The 16,007-nt window shown below is 39.8% G+C and overlaps 2 protein-coding genes across 3 annotated transcripts; both read right to left on the bottom strand.

The window, feature by feature from the left end:
- Positions 1-705: 705 nt before the first annotated feature.
- Positions 706-8,527, bottom strand: tmco6 (transmembrane and coiled-coil domains 6). 2 transcript variants are annotated; one of them, XM_080901657.1, is made up of 13 exons: positions 8,346-8,525; positions 7,002-7,108; positions 6,270-6,382; positions 5,984-6,167; positions 5,780-5,884; positions 5,526-5,617; positions 5,279-5,395; positions 5,069-5,183; positions 3,166-3,346; positions 2,759-2,853; positions 1,379-1,546; positions 1,166-1,300; positions 706-1,078 (listed from the first exon to the last, which is right to left on the bottom strand). In XM_080901657.1, the coding sequence occupies exons 1-13, from the start codon at positions 8,434-8,436 to the stop codon at positions 1,055-1,057; spliced, it is 1,527 nt and encodes a 508-aa protein (XP_080757783.1). In that variant the 5' UTR covers positions 8,437-8,525; the 3' UTR covers positions 706-1,054. The 2 variants fall into 2 exon arrangements, 1 of the variants encoding a protein (XP_080757783.1); XR_013973948.1 differs by lacking the exons at positions 706-1,078; positions 1,166-1,300 and having other exon boundaries at positions 1,408-1,546; positions 2,071-2,853; positions 8,346-8,527.
- Positions 8,528-8,965: 438 nt separating this feature from the next.
- Positions 8,966-14,168, bottom strand: LOC308409112 (uncharacterized protein). Its single transcript, XM_080901652.1, has 8 exons — positions 13,914-14,168; positions 12,825-12,877; positions 12,679-12,722; positions 12,268-12,314; positions 12,005-12,179; positions 9,891-11,090; positions 9,713-9,813; positions 8,966-9,610 (listed from the first exon to the last, which is right to left on the bottom strand). The coding sequence occupies exons 1-8, from the start codon at positions 14,019-14,021 to the stop codon at positions 9,572-9,574; spliced, it is 1,767 nt and encodes a 588-aa protein (XP_080757778.1). The 5' UTR covers positions 14,022-14,168; the 3' UTR covers positions 8,966-9,571.
- Between the last annotated feature and the right edge of the window lie 1,839 nt (positions 14,169-16,007).

Raw genomic sequence — 16,007 nt, 5'->3', positions numbered from 1 at the left:
TCTCCAAATTTTGATTTTATTCTCAATTTCAGCAATATATGTTTTGTATTAATTTGGCCCCAATGGTCCTTCTTACCTCGTCTTGGATTTTCATGCAGCAAAAGCAGCGTGAAAGATAACGGGAAGGGATTATTGTGGGTAGAAAGAGAAAGAGACAGTTTTTTTCATTAAGGGGAGGAGCCAAAGACTTTGATTGGAAGTTACAGGCTGAAACTGTTCCACAGTGTGGTCAGTGAAAACTCCATGAGGTCTGTGCACACTGACTGTGTTATAAGTGTAAGCAGGTGTACATAAAAAAACAACAACAACTTTACCTACTTAAAGTCTTTAAGTGAGGCTTTTTTAAAAATTATTTACATTACGGATTCAGATTGCATTAATGTTTTCTTTTTTTATCATTATTGAAATTACTTTCTAATTGGGCATATTTATCATCTCTACAAGTTTCAGCTTTAAACAGCAGTTTGAAGCAATCACAATGATCAACTTCTGATTATTTTTTTTTAACATACATACATATAGCAGTGCCACCACTTTGGGTCGGTCTGTGCTGCCCTCACTAATCATCAGCATCACATGTAAAAGTCCCAAGATTTTTTGTGATTAAATGTAACTAAATGTTTCTTAATAAAAATCAAACCAAACAGCAAATACTCCAAAAAAAGCAGCAGTCATATTTGTTGTAAGGAAGAGTTTTATTATGTCATAATTATTTAATCGTTACACAGGCATGATGACAAGGTCTTGTTGATAAAGACACATTATGTTTCTAATGTTATATGTTCCACCTTCAGTATCTTAACATCTCGAAATATGTCAAGCCATATCTGAATATAAATACAGTTTTATGCAAAAGTACTTCACCAGTACAAGTATTATAAAAATATTTAATATTTGCATAGATTAAAATTCCATGAGTAAAAACATACAAGACAGCAGTTTTATCACTAATTACTTCAAATGCACAAACAAGTTTGATATCTATCATATCAAAATGTAAACATGTTGTTATCCTCAGCTGGGCCCTCCTAACACAACAAGTCTTGTTGTTGATTCAAGGATCCGGCATATTGTCCACCTGCAAGACAGCAGCTCCCATCAGACATTTTTAACTAAAAACTACAAAAAAAATTCAACAGAGACAATAAGGCTGCATAACAATTACTGTTATATGCTGTTGGTAGGACAACAAGTGCTTCTCCAGGAGGTACGTCGACCTTTGTCTCATCTCTGCTGCACCATTGTACTGAAGGACCTCCAACAGTGAAAGCCCATCTTGCCTGACAAACTCCTCTGCCACCTGAAGAAGAAGAATACCACATCATGCCACAGCTTAGCAATCATTACAGAGTTTAGTTTCACTAATTACCACACTTACCACTGGACTGCTGACAGTCATCATGAACAGGATGTCCAGGCTCTGAATCACCATTTCCTGATCAGCCATTTTAAGCGTGGCACAGAGTGCAGACAGTAAACCAAGCTGCATGAGCTGCACACAGAACACCTTTTTCTTGTGGGCAATATTAGCCAGAATCCTGAGAATCTGAGTGTAACAAGCAAGAAAAACAAAAAACAACAAAAACACAAAATCAAAAAACACTTTTTTCATCCAAAAGGATGCAAGAGAAAACCACAAGATTTCTTATTATATGCCACAATGACTTAATATTACAAGAAGCACTTATATCAATCATAGTACCGTATTTCCTGGACTACAAAGCGCACCTGAATATTAGCCGCACAAGCTAAAATCAGGGGAAAATCCTGTTTTGTACATACATTAGCCGCACCTGACCAAAAGCCGCAGGTGTTTCAATGTTGACTTATCATATGTAAGAGAATATGCACAAAGCGAATTGTCAGGAAAGAGATGGCTGTTTGGAGACACACCCCTTTTATTAATATTTTGAAAAACAAGTTATGGGTACATATTTGCATAACTTTTTAGGTATATGTACAAGTAGCGGTAATTACAAGTACGAAACATGTACTGTGCTTCATAAATGAGTAACAAATGTAGTACATAACAATAACCTACAGCACACCAGAAAAATAGATTCGGACTACCTTTTAGGCTCAGGTGCAGTGACACGGCTTTAACAAGAAGAAAAGTCACCATCTTTCTCTTCTTCCTGCACACTAAAACCACCAAAGTCCTCTCCTCCAGTGTCGGATACGAACAGGCTCAGGATGGCTTCGTCATCCACTCTCAGCTTCGTTCCTTCGTTGTCACTTACAAAACCAAAGAAATCCTCGTTGTCAGTGTTAGAGTCGAACACCCTCTGAAGGGCCGTGGCGGTGTCCTCCTCTCCATCATGCAGCAGTCCAGCCCTTCGAAATCCGTTGGTGATCATGGATGTTTTCACACTTTTTCACGCTGTCAGATTCCACCGGTGGAGTTGAGCATAACTTGCTTTTCGCAAGTTTATCGCCGCTCGTCATCCACGACTCCCGCTGAACGCGTAGCGTTCATTTGAAGTTGGTTTTTCACGCTACTTGTACGGCACTATGTTGCCTGGCGGATGGACACGTGACCAACATACCACTCTTGAACCCCGATACTGTGTGTCTGATCGCATGCCCTTCCGCCAGGCAACGTAGTGCCGTACAACAGCGGAACAAACAAAACAAATAGTCTTACGATATGACAAAAATCACGGACAATCCATAGAAAAGCCGCACCTGACTAAAAGCCGCAGGGTTCAAAGCTTGTGCAAAAAGTAGCGGCTTATAGCCCGACAATTACGGTACTAACCATAGTATTAATGCCTTGAGAAAATGGGAGAAGTTGGATCAATCCTGGGACCAAGTTTAGAGTCAAGAGGGCGGAGCAGAATTCGGTGGAGTGAGCTGGGATGGAGAGAGGTAGAAAACACAATGGGGCACGTTACACACACTACAGAAAACCCTGATAATTATGATGCATCAAATCTCAGATGTGCACAGAGAATGCACAAGGCAGCCACAAGCATTTTATTCAGTATTTGAATAGATTGAATAGTTACACCAAAAAAAAAATGCAATGTTTTCTTGCAGAAATCTATACTGAACTGCAGCAAAGCAGGAAAAATATATTGCAAAACGGTTCTATTAGTAATGATGAGGTGTACTTCTGTATGGCTGCAGTCCCATTCAGAGACGACTAAAACAAGAGAGCCGTACCTGTGAGGTTGTTAAGGACCCAGACGGTCTCTCTGGCCAAGGCTGGCAGGGTGTGCAGGTAGGCTTGAACAAGTGCACACAGAGAAGCTGGCAGATGAGCATCAGTCAGTTGAGCATTCAGGTCTTCCTCCGGGCAGGAGGACAAGATGTTTCCCACACACCTCAACAGAGGCCAGATGAGCTGAAGAAGACACATTAAAAGCTTCTGTGATCCAAGTCAGATTAAAAACTAAAGTTGTTATTAGAGATGGACCGATCCGATATTACGTATCGGTATCGGTCCGATACTGACCTAAATTACTGGATTGGATATCGGAGAAAAATAAAAAATGTAATCCGATCCATTAAATATCACGAAAGCACCTCACAAAACTTGCAACACGCCGTAACTCACCTCAGAACGTTAGCACGTCGGAGCAGTATGCATCACGTGATAGAGCGGCTGTGGCATGCGGGACCTGTCGGTGGTCTGGATAGCATTTGGAGCTTCGCTAGCAACCCGGCATTTCATCTCCGACAAAGTTATCCCGAGAGAAGTAAAGCAAGTGTGTAAGTCCATCTCTGAATGTTTGTAAAGCATTCCTGCGTTAAGCTTAACAAGCGATATATGGAGCGACTGCCTCTTCTTGCTGCTACTTCAATCATGAAACTGCTTAATGATCAGCTGATCGGCTTTTCTGTCGCGAGTCCGTGTCTCTAGTTTGCTTTTGGCCCAGTTTGCACCAGAAAGAGGAAACCAGTGGATAAACAACAGCAGCACGTTTAAGCTTGATCAGCTGTTGTTAGAATGTATTTAATATTACTTTCTACACCAGGATCTTTTTCTACGCAGCTGACGGCTGGTAACTGTGCAGGGGCGGATCTAGCAAAGTTTAGACAGGGGGGCCGATAGGGCATTAACAGGGAAAAGGGGGCACAAAGACATACTTTTCTTTCTTATTCTCATTTAAAATGTCTAGCTTTTAATAAATAATTATCTGACACCCAAAGTTTAAATTTGATGCAAAATGAATAGAAGTCAATTACTTCTATTCATTTAGTCTATTACTTCTAGACTTAATAGTAACTATTAAGTCTAATATATATACCCTAGTAAGCTATAGTACTTTTTCCTTTGGGAAGGTACCATCTGTGCAGTCTGCAATTTTGTTGAAGAAAGATGTTGAATCTATTTAATATTTCTTGAAAAATAATTGATTTCTGTGCATTTTTTTCACACTTCATCAAATTAAGGTTGATTACGTCGATTAAGCATCATGAGGTGGAGCGTGAGGGGTGGTTCCCTATTTTTTATTTATTTATTTTTGTTGTTGCTGGGAGTTGGAACCCTATTAGTTAGGTTGCTTAATATTTATGCTAAGTACTCTTTAAAATACCAGAATAGGGAGGATGGTGTAGGTTTAAGTTTATTAGATTGATCAGTATTGCTGAACTATGAAATATTTTTTTTGCATGCAGGTATAACAGAATAGCTTTAGTGTAGTTGTTGTTTTAAACTTGAGTATGAACTTATACAAAATGCAGCAAGATATTTAAAAACAGTTTTGTTGATTAAAAAACACTATATCGGATTCATATCGGTATCGGCAGATATCCAAATTTATGATATCGGTATCGGACATAAAAAAGTGGTATCGTGCCATCTCTAGTTGTTATTTTTACTTTGTTCTGAAGCTTAGGCAAATATGCGATGTTGCTGTTTTGTTTCAGTTCCTAGATTCTTCAACTGACTTTTAATAATAGTTAAGTCATTTTACTATCTTTGGAGGTAGCTCAGCATGAAATGAACTAATCTACATTATTAATTCAATGATAATTATCAAATTTGTTTGCTTAAAAGTAAAAAAAAAAGTCTTAACAAGTTTTGAAAGTAAATATTGGATTTGATCATTCACTTCCATACCAGCTCAATCCCATCTTCTTTGTTTCCCTCGGTGACAGCACCACCTAGTGACACTAACAAGGAGCTGCACTGTGACAGGGCACCCTGAGCCAGCAGCTCTTTGTTATCATCTGTGCTAATAAAAGGCACAAAACAGATTCAGTAATTAGCTACAATAGCAAATCAGCAAAAAAACAAAAAAGGTTTTGGACACTTTCCTAAACTTCTCACCTGCATATGAGGTAATGGAGACACCATGCACACTCTATGGCAGGAGCCAGGCCGAACTGTGGGTCGGGGGTAAGGACGGATAACAGGTGTGAAGGCAAGGTAGACTTCAGGACTATCCTACAGACACAGAGGAAGACAAAAAAACACAACAAGGTTAAATGTGAACAAAACATTACTCTGACATTTTCTGCGAGATGAGGAATGCAGAGGCTGAAGACGTGAAGAAGTGCATTATTGATATATTTACGGGATTATCTTCTCAGGTGCGTCTCTGGCCTGGAGAAGCTGAGAGAGGGTGAACGCTGCAGCTTCCACTACTGCAAGTGTGTGCCGTTGGTTCTGGACAAATACACAGTAACATGTTACAAAGACGTGCAGCAGTCACACTCCTGTCTCTCTATGAATTGGATGTTTGAGTAGATTTGGATTCAACTGCAACAATTCTACGAATTGCCAGTACAGTAAGGATATTAGTGTAGACAGTGAGCCTTCGTAGTTTACCTCTATACAGCTGGCCAGAGCGGGAATGATTCCCTGAGCCAGGAGCTTCTCTCTTACCACATCGCTGTCTGGACACATGTTACCAAGTGTGTAGAGACACAGCTCCTGTGTACATATAATGTTCCGCACAATAAGGAAGTCAAAAGTCTTCTGCATTGTAGGTCATACTATATCACAAACTGCCTGCACTGCATGGTGACTTACTGTAAACTTAGTGCTTGGGCCAGACAGGTAAGTGAGCAGGTAAGGGGTAGCAGGCAGACAGGCTGGAGCCACATTAGTGTGGGAAGAGTGAGAGAGCTCGTGAAGACACCGAACGGCCTGCAGGCGGCACTGAGCATTAGAGCCAGTGAGGAGGCCGACCAGCAGATGCATACTGTTCTCGTGCCTGAAAGAAAACACAGTTTCACACACAAAGATGAGGAAGTGACTTAAAAGTGACAGCGTAATTTAGTCTCTTCCAATATGGCAACAGAAGCCACTACCATACTTGATAAAGGTGAGCTGTGCAGCTGGGTCGCGCAGAACTTTACTCAAGGCCTTCAGGTGTGCCTCCTTCTCTGTCCCGCTGTGTTGAAGTTTGTGGAGCAGACTAACAATGTCCTGAGGAAATATGAGACTGGCAGGCTGAGTTCAGATCTTTCATTTTACTGAACCTACCAAAAAAAAAAATCTAAGACAGGCATGTCAAAATCAGTTTACGTTGTGGGTCAAATACGGCCCAGTTTGGCTCGAGTAGTAAAAACACCCCATTCTGTCAGTGTTAATATATTTAGCTACACTTTAAATCCCTGAGAAACCTTACAATGAGACAAAGAAGAAACATTTCAACAATATGTCTCAATTTTTCAGCAAAATAAAATTACAGAAAGGTTCCAGTAGCTCTTTTTCCAGACTGTCCTGTACTTATAAAACAAAGTTTTTGTTAATTCACAGAAAATATTCTTTTTTTCCCACCAAAATTTCAAAAGATGTCAAAAAACATTAACTTTTCTGTCATTTAATTATTTATCTATTAGATAATTCCTTTAGTTTAGCGTGAATGGCTACGTAGGAGGTCTTTATCAGCAGTAAAAGATGTAAAACTTCTGAAAACATAGCCTATAAGTTGATTCCCTCCTTTACATCTTCCAGCCTTCAAGTGGGCCAGATTGGAGAATTCTGGCACCTGGGAAATTCTTGTGCTTGACACCCCTGATCCAACACAATATCTGATACTTACATGTCCTCCTGGGGCTGTGTCCATGCTAACGTCCGGCTGCTCCTCATCTTCATTTAGCAGTAGTCGCTTGCTCACCAGCTGCCTGTCTCTGCGTGCCTGTCTCAGTGCTAAAGCATTCAGGGAGAGGCATGTCACAACTCTTTAACCTTCAGGGATCATACGTGATCATACTTGTGTTTAGTGTACATATGCTGTGCAAAACATGCGTCCTTTTGAGATAAAGCCACCATGGGGAGGCCATGCCTGTGGGGAAATAAAGAAGCTGAAGTTAAGATGATGCTAACATATCCATTTAGGTTTTGACTCATTTTACGCCAGTGTATGTCACCAACACTGCTCTATTTTATATTAAGACCTGTACATGGGAACATCTCAATTTAAAAAAAAACACTGAATTTCGAGTAGAAACGAAAACCTATATCTGCACAGGAACTGTTTTTGCTGTTTATGTGTTGTAAAAATGCCTGGAGATGAAGATGTAACAGCTAACTAACAGTTCCTCACGGGTGTCATAAAAAAGAGCTGTATCTTTGTAATACAGTTTTTAAAAAAAATTACATGTGCACATTACATAAACCTATTTCACACTTTATTATGCACATTTGTTCAACTGCTTGGTAAATACAAGTATCTAATCAGATAATCACATAGCAACAACTGAGTTGGTTTAGACATGTAGACAGGGTCAAGATGGCCTGCTGAAGTTTAAACTGAGCATCAAAATGGGGAAGAATAGTGATTTAAATGCCTCTGAATGTGGAATGGCTGTTTGTGCCAAATTGGCTGGCCTGTGTATTCCATAAACGGATGACGTGCTGGAATTTTCAACAGCCAATTTTCACAGAGAACGGTCTGAGAAAGAGGAAAAATGCCTTAGTGAAGCCAGATGTCAGAGGAGAGTGGCCGACTCGTTTGAGCTGATGGGAAGGCAACAATATCTCAAATAACCGCCCATGACAACAAAGGTATGCAAAAGAGCATCTATGAACGCCAACACGAAGTAGATGGCCTACAGCAATAGACAGCTGAGGCTACAATACCAATACCAGTACTAATAGAACAATACCAGCACTTTATTGAATCTGTGCCATGATGAATTAAGACAATTCTGAAAACACAAGGGGGTTCAACTTGGCTCTAGCAACGTGTACCTAATAGTTTATTATTAATAAAATAATGGTTACGTTGAAGCTACAGTTCCAGCTAGTTTCTATGGAAACTAAACATAGTCACAGAGCCAAAGGAAAAATGAGCTCATTACTGAATAAACAGGGTTTTAGTTAAAGACCAGGGTTAGCCTACAGTATGTTTGGGAAACTGAGCCTCGGTATTTAGCAGACACACCTCTCTCGTTCTCTCGCCTCTTCAGCCTGAGCTCCTCCAAGCTGCCGCCTTGTTGTCCGGCTTTGTGACGAACTTTGTTCAACCTCCACATTTGGCGGCCAGTAACAACTGCAACTGTAAAACTTCACTGACAGTTACTCATCGTATGGTTAGTGTGTAGCTATGGTAGTGGGGCAGTCTTCTTCTTTCTTCTTTAACAGTGGTAAAACAAACGTCTTTTCGCTGCATTAGCGTCACCCTCCGGATTGGAGTGGAACAGTCGTTTTCTCGGTTTCCTTAAAAAAGACTTGACACCCTCACGTTACACGATTCAGCGGAAAGGCAGTTTTAGGCCTCGTCTCTCTTAATAATCTTAATTTGTCTCACCGAGATCCCTGACACGTACAAACATATAGAGTGTCCCCTACAGCACAGCACAATCTCCAGAGCTCATCAAGTCAAGCATTTTCCCTTAATTTGTAAGAAGTTCAGCGTTTGTGTGCCCAAAGAACAGGATTTACCAGATGTAAGACTTGGGACGGGTACAGTTGATAAAAACAAAAAAAACTATGGTGTTTAATTTGTATTAAAAGCATAATATACAATCTATATAAGAAAATTTATATCAAACATTTAAAACTTTAAAAAATAATGCTCATCACACACATAGAATTTCCCCTCCTTTCCCACAATAGAACAGCTGACATGTCAATTTGAATAAATATACATCTGGTTAAAAAAAAGTGTGTAATTTTTTTTAACGAAATACCAAAAGACAGCTATAGGACAGGAGTAAACCTCTTAATCAGAATCACACAGTTTCACTTCATTTTACAACTTAAATCTGCATAAAAATATGAAAGGTGGTTTAGAGAACCTAGCTCAGGATTATCACGAGGGAAATTCCTGAGAGCAAAACAGAATCCATGTTTATAAAAACAGACGTTACTCAATTAAACCCCATCTGAATTTCACTATGAGGCAGAAATATTTCAACAGGTGATCATCAGTTCCCCAAAACATCCACGAAATGCGCGTGCCGTGAAAATGGCAGCTACCGTAGAAACACTTAAGTAAAAAAACACAAACCCAAAACCCATAAAAAGATAAAAATGTAGCAAAAATATAAACGACGGATCTTTAAAGTTTTAAGTCATATTCTAACTACTGATATATGATCAGTGTACATGATCGGAAATCGGAGGACGTGATGTGACCCTCGTCCTCTGGGTCTGCGGGATGACGAGTCACACATCTTGATGATTCTTTGATGATTTCTTCTTCTTCTGTGGAGAGACGGACATGAGGGTTAGGATCCGCCAACGTTGAGACTGGACACATTTGTTTTCTAAGTAGCGTCGAGATTTGTTTTCTAAGTAGCGTGATACCTTTTTGTGGGAGTCGCTTGAGGCGGTTTCTGTTGCCATGGCGTCTTGGATTGAATCTACAGGTATTTCTGGGATGTCGGCTGATTTCAATTTGCTTTTTTCTGAGGACAAATGCAAAGCAATTTTACAAAACCATCAAATTACATGTTTTTAAGCTATATGTGGGTTGTTTACTCACTTCTCTTCTTCTCCGTTTGAGAACTCGTTGCCTCTACGTCAGGTGGAGGCAGCGGCTCTGTGTTGGCGGGATTATTTTTCTTTTTCTTCTTGACACTCTTGACCTGCTCTGTTGTTTCCTCTACCTTATTATCTATTATATCCTCAACTACCTGCTCTCTTTCTTCATCAGCTTTTTCTTTTTTCTTCTTCTTTGATTTCTTTTCCTGCAGTACTTGTTCTGGATTTTCCTCACCATTAAGAAGGTCCCTTTTCCTCTTCTTTGCCTTCTTTTCTGTAGACGTCTGCTCTAAAGTCTCAATTTCTTCAGTTTTTTGCTCTGTATTATTTTCTATGTCTTCAGCTTTTTGCTTTGAAATGCTTTCACTTGCAAATGTCAATGAATTTTCCTCACTTTCTGTTTTCTTCTTTTTTTTCTTCTTGGCTTTCTTTTCTTCTGCTATGTGCTCTGAGGTTTGGTTGTTTTCTTCCTGTTTGCTCTCTTTGTTATTTTTCACTTCCTCAGATACCTGCTCAGAATTTCCAGTCTGTGCCAAACTTCCCTCACTACCAGCCTTCTCTTTCTTCTTCTTCTTTTGTTTCTTTTCTTGTACCGTTGACTCTGAAAGGGTTTTCTCATCAGCGTTCCCTCTTGTGTTTGTCTCAGTCGTGACTGTCTCATTTCTTTCAGCATCATCTTTGGTTTCTTTTGCTTTTTTATTCACCTTCGGAGTTTTTTTAGCCTCCTCCTGCTTCGTGTCTTTGGTCTTTCTCGTCTCTTCGCCACATTCCTCTTTTCCATCTTCACCCGTCTCATTCTTTTCCTCCTTGTCTGCAATTTTCTCCTTCTTTTTCTTCTTCTTCTTGGGCTCAGATGTTCTGTCATCAGTTGTTTGTTCACTGGGAGTTGCAGTTTCCCTGTCCTTTTTTATTTGTTTGTCCGCTGGAGATGAGAGGTTTTGCTTTTGGCTCGGAGTGCTTGAGGTGACAGAAGTCACATTTTTTGTCACATTCTTCTCGGTCGAGCTCGTCTTTGCTTTTTTTTCAGTCACATGTTTCTCGCCACCTTCGTCATTGTGTTTCACTGTCCCGTTACTCGGTTTAACTGGGGTTCCAGGTTTCGCCGGAGCCTTAGCCCGGGGTTTCCTGACTCTCTTTTTCGGGGGTTGAGGAGCAGAGGAGTCCAGGGCATTGATGGCATTCATCTTGACTATGTCGGCATCTGTGGACAGAGAAAACCCAGTAAAAACATCAAACTGTGCATGGTGGAACAAATGCCTAAAAGAAAACATAAACAGCGAGCAAACAGTAACTGTACACAGCTCTGTTTGGATGAAATCACTCTTTTCCATGGTGAGGTTGTTCATGGGTGGTGCTGCACTGTCTGGTGGTTGTCTTTCTCTCATTAAGTGGAGGGACCAAGCTTTCCCTTCATCTTCCATCACTTTGTACATTTTCCACACCCTCCACAGTTTATTCCACCTGAGTTTAGACTCCTTCCACCATGAACACCTCGCCTGAATGCTACATCTCAGTCTCTCAATAGCGCGCTTTGACGTTAGCTCAAATGAGACATATTTTGCTTATTTCCAGCTTTACACTTTAATTCAGAACCTGCATTAGAGTATCTTTGCATGATTCTCATTTCAATAAAATCTTATTTGAAATATAAAATACAGTCTTTTCCTGAAACAGGTTATGTTAGCTCAGACCACGTTAAGGACCCCTCTTCTAACAAGCCTAATTTCATCTGATTGGATCTCTAACAGATCAAACTTGTTGGAAAAAAGATAAAACTCACCCACGTGTGCGCTGACAGCCTGCAACTGAAAATAATTTCATTACATTAAGGGAAAACTATCCTAAAGTTACTGTGCAAATAACCGCTCCTTCTGAGAGGGGCAGATGGGATTCTTTTTTTAGATATGGTTCATTTGATGTGAAATGTTTGAGGTATCTGAACTGGATGTGCCCTGGTTGCTCCTTAAGTGAGGTGTTTTGGGCAAGTCAAATATTTCTAGCCTGGCTTTGGTCACTTTATTGTCCACTCATAACCCCCTCTTCATTTTTCTAGGATTCTTTTCATCACCTCATCCTTGACACGCTCGCCCATGAATAATGCATTCAGTGACTCACCTGTCATCTGTTGGAGCAGTTTCTTCCACTTCTCCACATCCAGACTGCTGTCAGAGTCTGAATCATCTGCACCGGCAGTCACAACTTTGTCTGATGTTCGGCTCTTTGATTTCTTCTCCCCTGTGACTTTTTTTGCAGCTTTTCCCTCAGTTTTTTTCTTGTTTGCTGGAACAGACTGGGAAAAAAAGAAAAAGAAGGATTAGCGTGGTTGGTATAGTCCAAGAACTGCCACGAAAAGAAATTAAAACAAAATAAAAATTCACCTTTTTTGCAGTTGTGTCCTTTTTCTTTTTTGATGTTGTAGACTTTGCTAAACATAAAAAGTGCAAATGTGTTAAAATGCATTCAAATACGCCAACCTCTGGCCTCAAAGAGTTTACTGCTACAAACCGAGCTGCATTCTCTGATATGTCAGTTTTTTCACTAAGCTGTCACCCTCATCTTGAATCTGATTGGAGGTTGTTAGGAGTGTGAATGTTTGGGTACAGGTGTAAGATGAAAATACTCAAAGCAAACTAATGTACAGAAGTTCCAAATCTTGCTTAAGAATTTTGTAAGCATGAACAGCTGGATCAGGACACACATATACACAAATAAACAAATGTAGTATCTCAGATCCAACTTCAGCTTTCTAATTTAATTTGTATTTAACAAAGAAAAAGAAAAATATGAACCTTTAGTTGGAGTCCTTCCTTGATCTGCTGAATTTTTTGGGTTACTGTCAGGAATAAAAAAAATAGTTAGTATCCAAGCTATTACAAAATGAGACATCTAACCCAGTGGGCGTTGCTTCTGAAAAGCACTAAGAAATCATCCTTACTTCAACCATGATGTGTAGATGTCGAGTAGTGATACTGATATTTTGGTCTCCCCCTGTAGAAAATCAAAATTAAATGTTACAACTTATTAAGAAGTTTGAAATATACAGTGGGAGTATTTCTTGGACATGGTACAGTAGTCTGAAGGAGATGTCAGCATATAAAGACATAAAAACATGCCATTGTTATGGTTATGTGTCAAATTTGAATGAAAGCAGACCCCAAGAAGGTGGTTAGGAAGGACTTGAGTTCATTACAAATGAATAAACTAGAATAATAAACACGTTTACAGAAAAGGACAAAGTCTACTACATTTTGTGGAATATTTACAAATTCAAAAACCTGTGGAGGGACCAAATGGTTCTCATTTGGGGAAGAAAAATCAACAAGCCTTCTTGGTCTGTATTACATTTGCAATGACTGCACTTATACAAATCTCTGGGCTTTTTTCTTAGACTTTACCACAAACAGCTTTTCCTGGCCGCACACTCTCCCCACTCATTTAAATTGGCCATATGCTACATCCTATTTGAGCCACTTTGGGTGGAAGCTCTTGGTGAGTAGAGTCTAACTGATGGTATTTTTTATGTCAAGGACTTGATTACCTTTAAAACTAATCTGACTTTTTCTGTCTTTCCTCCAGCCACAGTCCCTCTTACAGAGGTCTATACAAGGTGAAAGCCTTTCAAGTGTTACGTTCTTAGTCTAGGCAAGTATTGAACGCAACAAGAAGTTGGCCCACTCACACACCACTTTTTTTTAAGTGGTATATAAGTCCTAACATTGAGCTCGTTTTAGCTCACAGCAAGGGGAGGATACATTTCTTGGATCTTACGATCTTTAAAGTTATATATACACACACAACTATGTTTATGCAGAAAAATAGAAACACGTAGCAGTCTAGTTGTTACGAAAAATGGGGAGATTTAATTGAGCAAACGTTCTTCCCCGTCCACACTTCAGAAAATGTTTTTTTGTGGAATTTCATGAGGTGTGAGTAGAGGGGGTTTATTGCACAGCACAGGAGCAGCATTTGAAACATTGTAACAGTTGCAGTTGATATGTGTGTGTGTGTGGTGAACAATGTTGACCTGTGGGCTGTGCCTCTGTAGCTCATCTGCAGCTGAGCGATAACCATGCTCCTTCAAGTGGCGGTAGATCAGCTGGATCAGCTCGTGCTTTGATGCGTTCACGGACATATTCGAGAAACGAAAAAAGGATTAATCAAACTAAGGCTAAGCTAACGCAAGTGGTATTTTCATATTAAAAGTATCCTCATGATGCTCAGAGTTGCAGCTTCTGAAACCCGCATGTTACCATTTTGAACTCTGACCCAAGGATGTGATTATTTCCTACCGCTGCAATGCACTATGGGAGATGTAGTAAGCGGGGCGTAGCAACGCTGTCAGCGGTCCGCGCAAAAATATCACGCATTCAAATGAAAACTTAACCTGTGTACACAATGCATTTCGATAAGGGGCTAATAACGGAAAGTAGTTTATATAGTCTGTTAGTCATATGTGTGTCAGAGGTTTTTTCAGCTGTCTTTTCACCGCATTTTAAAGCCATGTTATAATGAAAACTGACATTAGCATTGAACCATTTAAACCAAATCATTTTCTTTTTATATTTGTGTTTTGCTATCTGCCTTTAACTATCTTATATTCGGGCCAGTTTAGGATCAGTTTTACCCAAAGAGGGGATGATTTTCATGATGTGGACGAATCATATTTTATAAATGATGTTCTGGAAATTTACTCTGATTCTACCGGTAAAATGCAGACATCTGATCTGCCCTTCTATCATTACAGTTCAGCTACTATAAACACTTTTAATATAAAGCAAACAAACAATATGACAGCTTTGTGGCATGGCATGCTTCTAGTGGGCAATGTCTTTTTATAGCTACTACTTAAAAGCACCAAGTGTACAACTGGTTGCTTTCAATTGCTCCTTCCGCTGTGCAACTGTCTGCATGTTGCATGTAGAAGCAGATAAAACATGCTGTGTAATAAGTCTTTGTCTTCAGTGTAAAAGATCGTTTGCGTTCTGCATAGTGTGATAAGCTTGATCTCTTTTGTCTGTTACATTCACCCACCACTTCCTTTTTCCTGCAGAACAGGCATAGATTTATCAAGATGCTAGAAACATTTTTCTGAGAATTTGGGCCATATCGACATGATATCATCCCACAGTTGCTACAGATTATTTTGGTTGGATATCCACAGTGTGACACTCCTGTTCCACCACACCCCATAAGGGTGCTTTATTGGATTGAGATCTGGTGACTGGAGGCCATTTCACTACAGTGAACTCACTGTGATGTTCAAGAAACCCCTTTCATATTATTTGAGCTTTGCGGCATAGTGTGTTATCCTGCTGGAAGTAGCCATCACGAAATGGGTACACTTTGGGTATGAAGGGACAGCAACAATGCACACATCGTTACTAAATTTTGCCAAATTCAGCTATCTACTATCTGAATGTTGCAATAAAATAATTGGGATTGTTCAGTTAGCATATGTGAAGCAACATTTCAATTTCCTGGTCATAATTAACAGGAGTTGCACCTGCTGCGGTCTTCTGCTGCTGTAGCCCATCTGCTTTAGGGTTTAACTGGCTGTGCGTTCAGAGATGCACTTCTGCATCTTCATCTTCATCTTGAGTTGATCACATGTGATTGGCTTATATTTAGATATTTGTGTTTATAAGCAGTTGAACAGATGTACCCATGAAGTGACTGTATATGTGTGTCTCTATTGTAACAGACCCTGTCCCTCTGTTGAGATGTTCTCAAACCTTACAAATATGTAAAAGCGGGACATTTGTAGAGACCAAAATCCACCTCGGCATATATGTTAAAAGGCAAGAAATGAACTGTGAGAGCCAACATAAACTGCCTGCTCATATTCAGGAAACATAACTGTAAGTCTTAAAATACACCTACCCTTTATGTCTCTGTTAGCTCGCTCTTGTGGCTCTAGGTTTCTTGACTCAGTTCTCTTTTTTAATCACATGTTCGAAAAAAACAAACCCATTATCCATCCACATAGCCAGACAATCCACAAGCTATTCAAGCAAGTGAACAAGTCAGAAATATCCCAGAAACTGCCAGAAAGGTCAGTCAACTCTATCAGGTGTATTTGGATATAAGTCTAACTTTTTGCTTTGGTGTGGGAGGACAT

This window comes from Rhamphochromis sp. 'chilingali', assembly GCF_963969265.1.
Source record: "Rhamphochromis sp. 'chilingali' genome assembly, chromosome: 13".
NCBI lineage: Eukaryota > Metazoa > Chordata > Actinopteri > Cichliformes > Cichlidae > Rhamphochromis > Rhamphochromis sp. 'chilingali'.
Note: the sequence above shows the minus strand (reverse complement) of the source record. Positions and strands in the feature narration are given on the sequence as shown.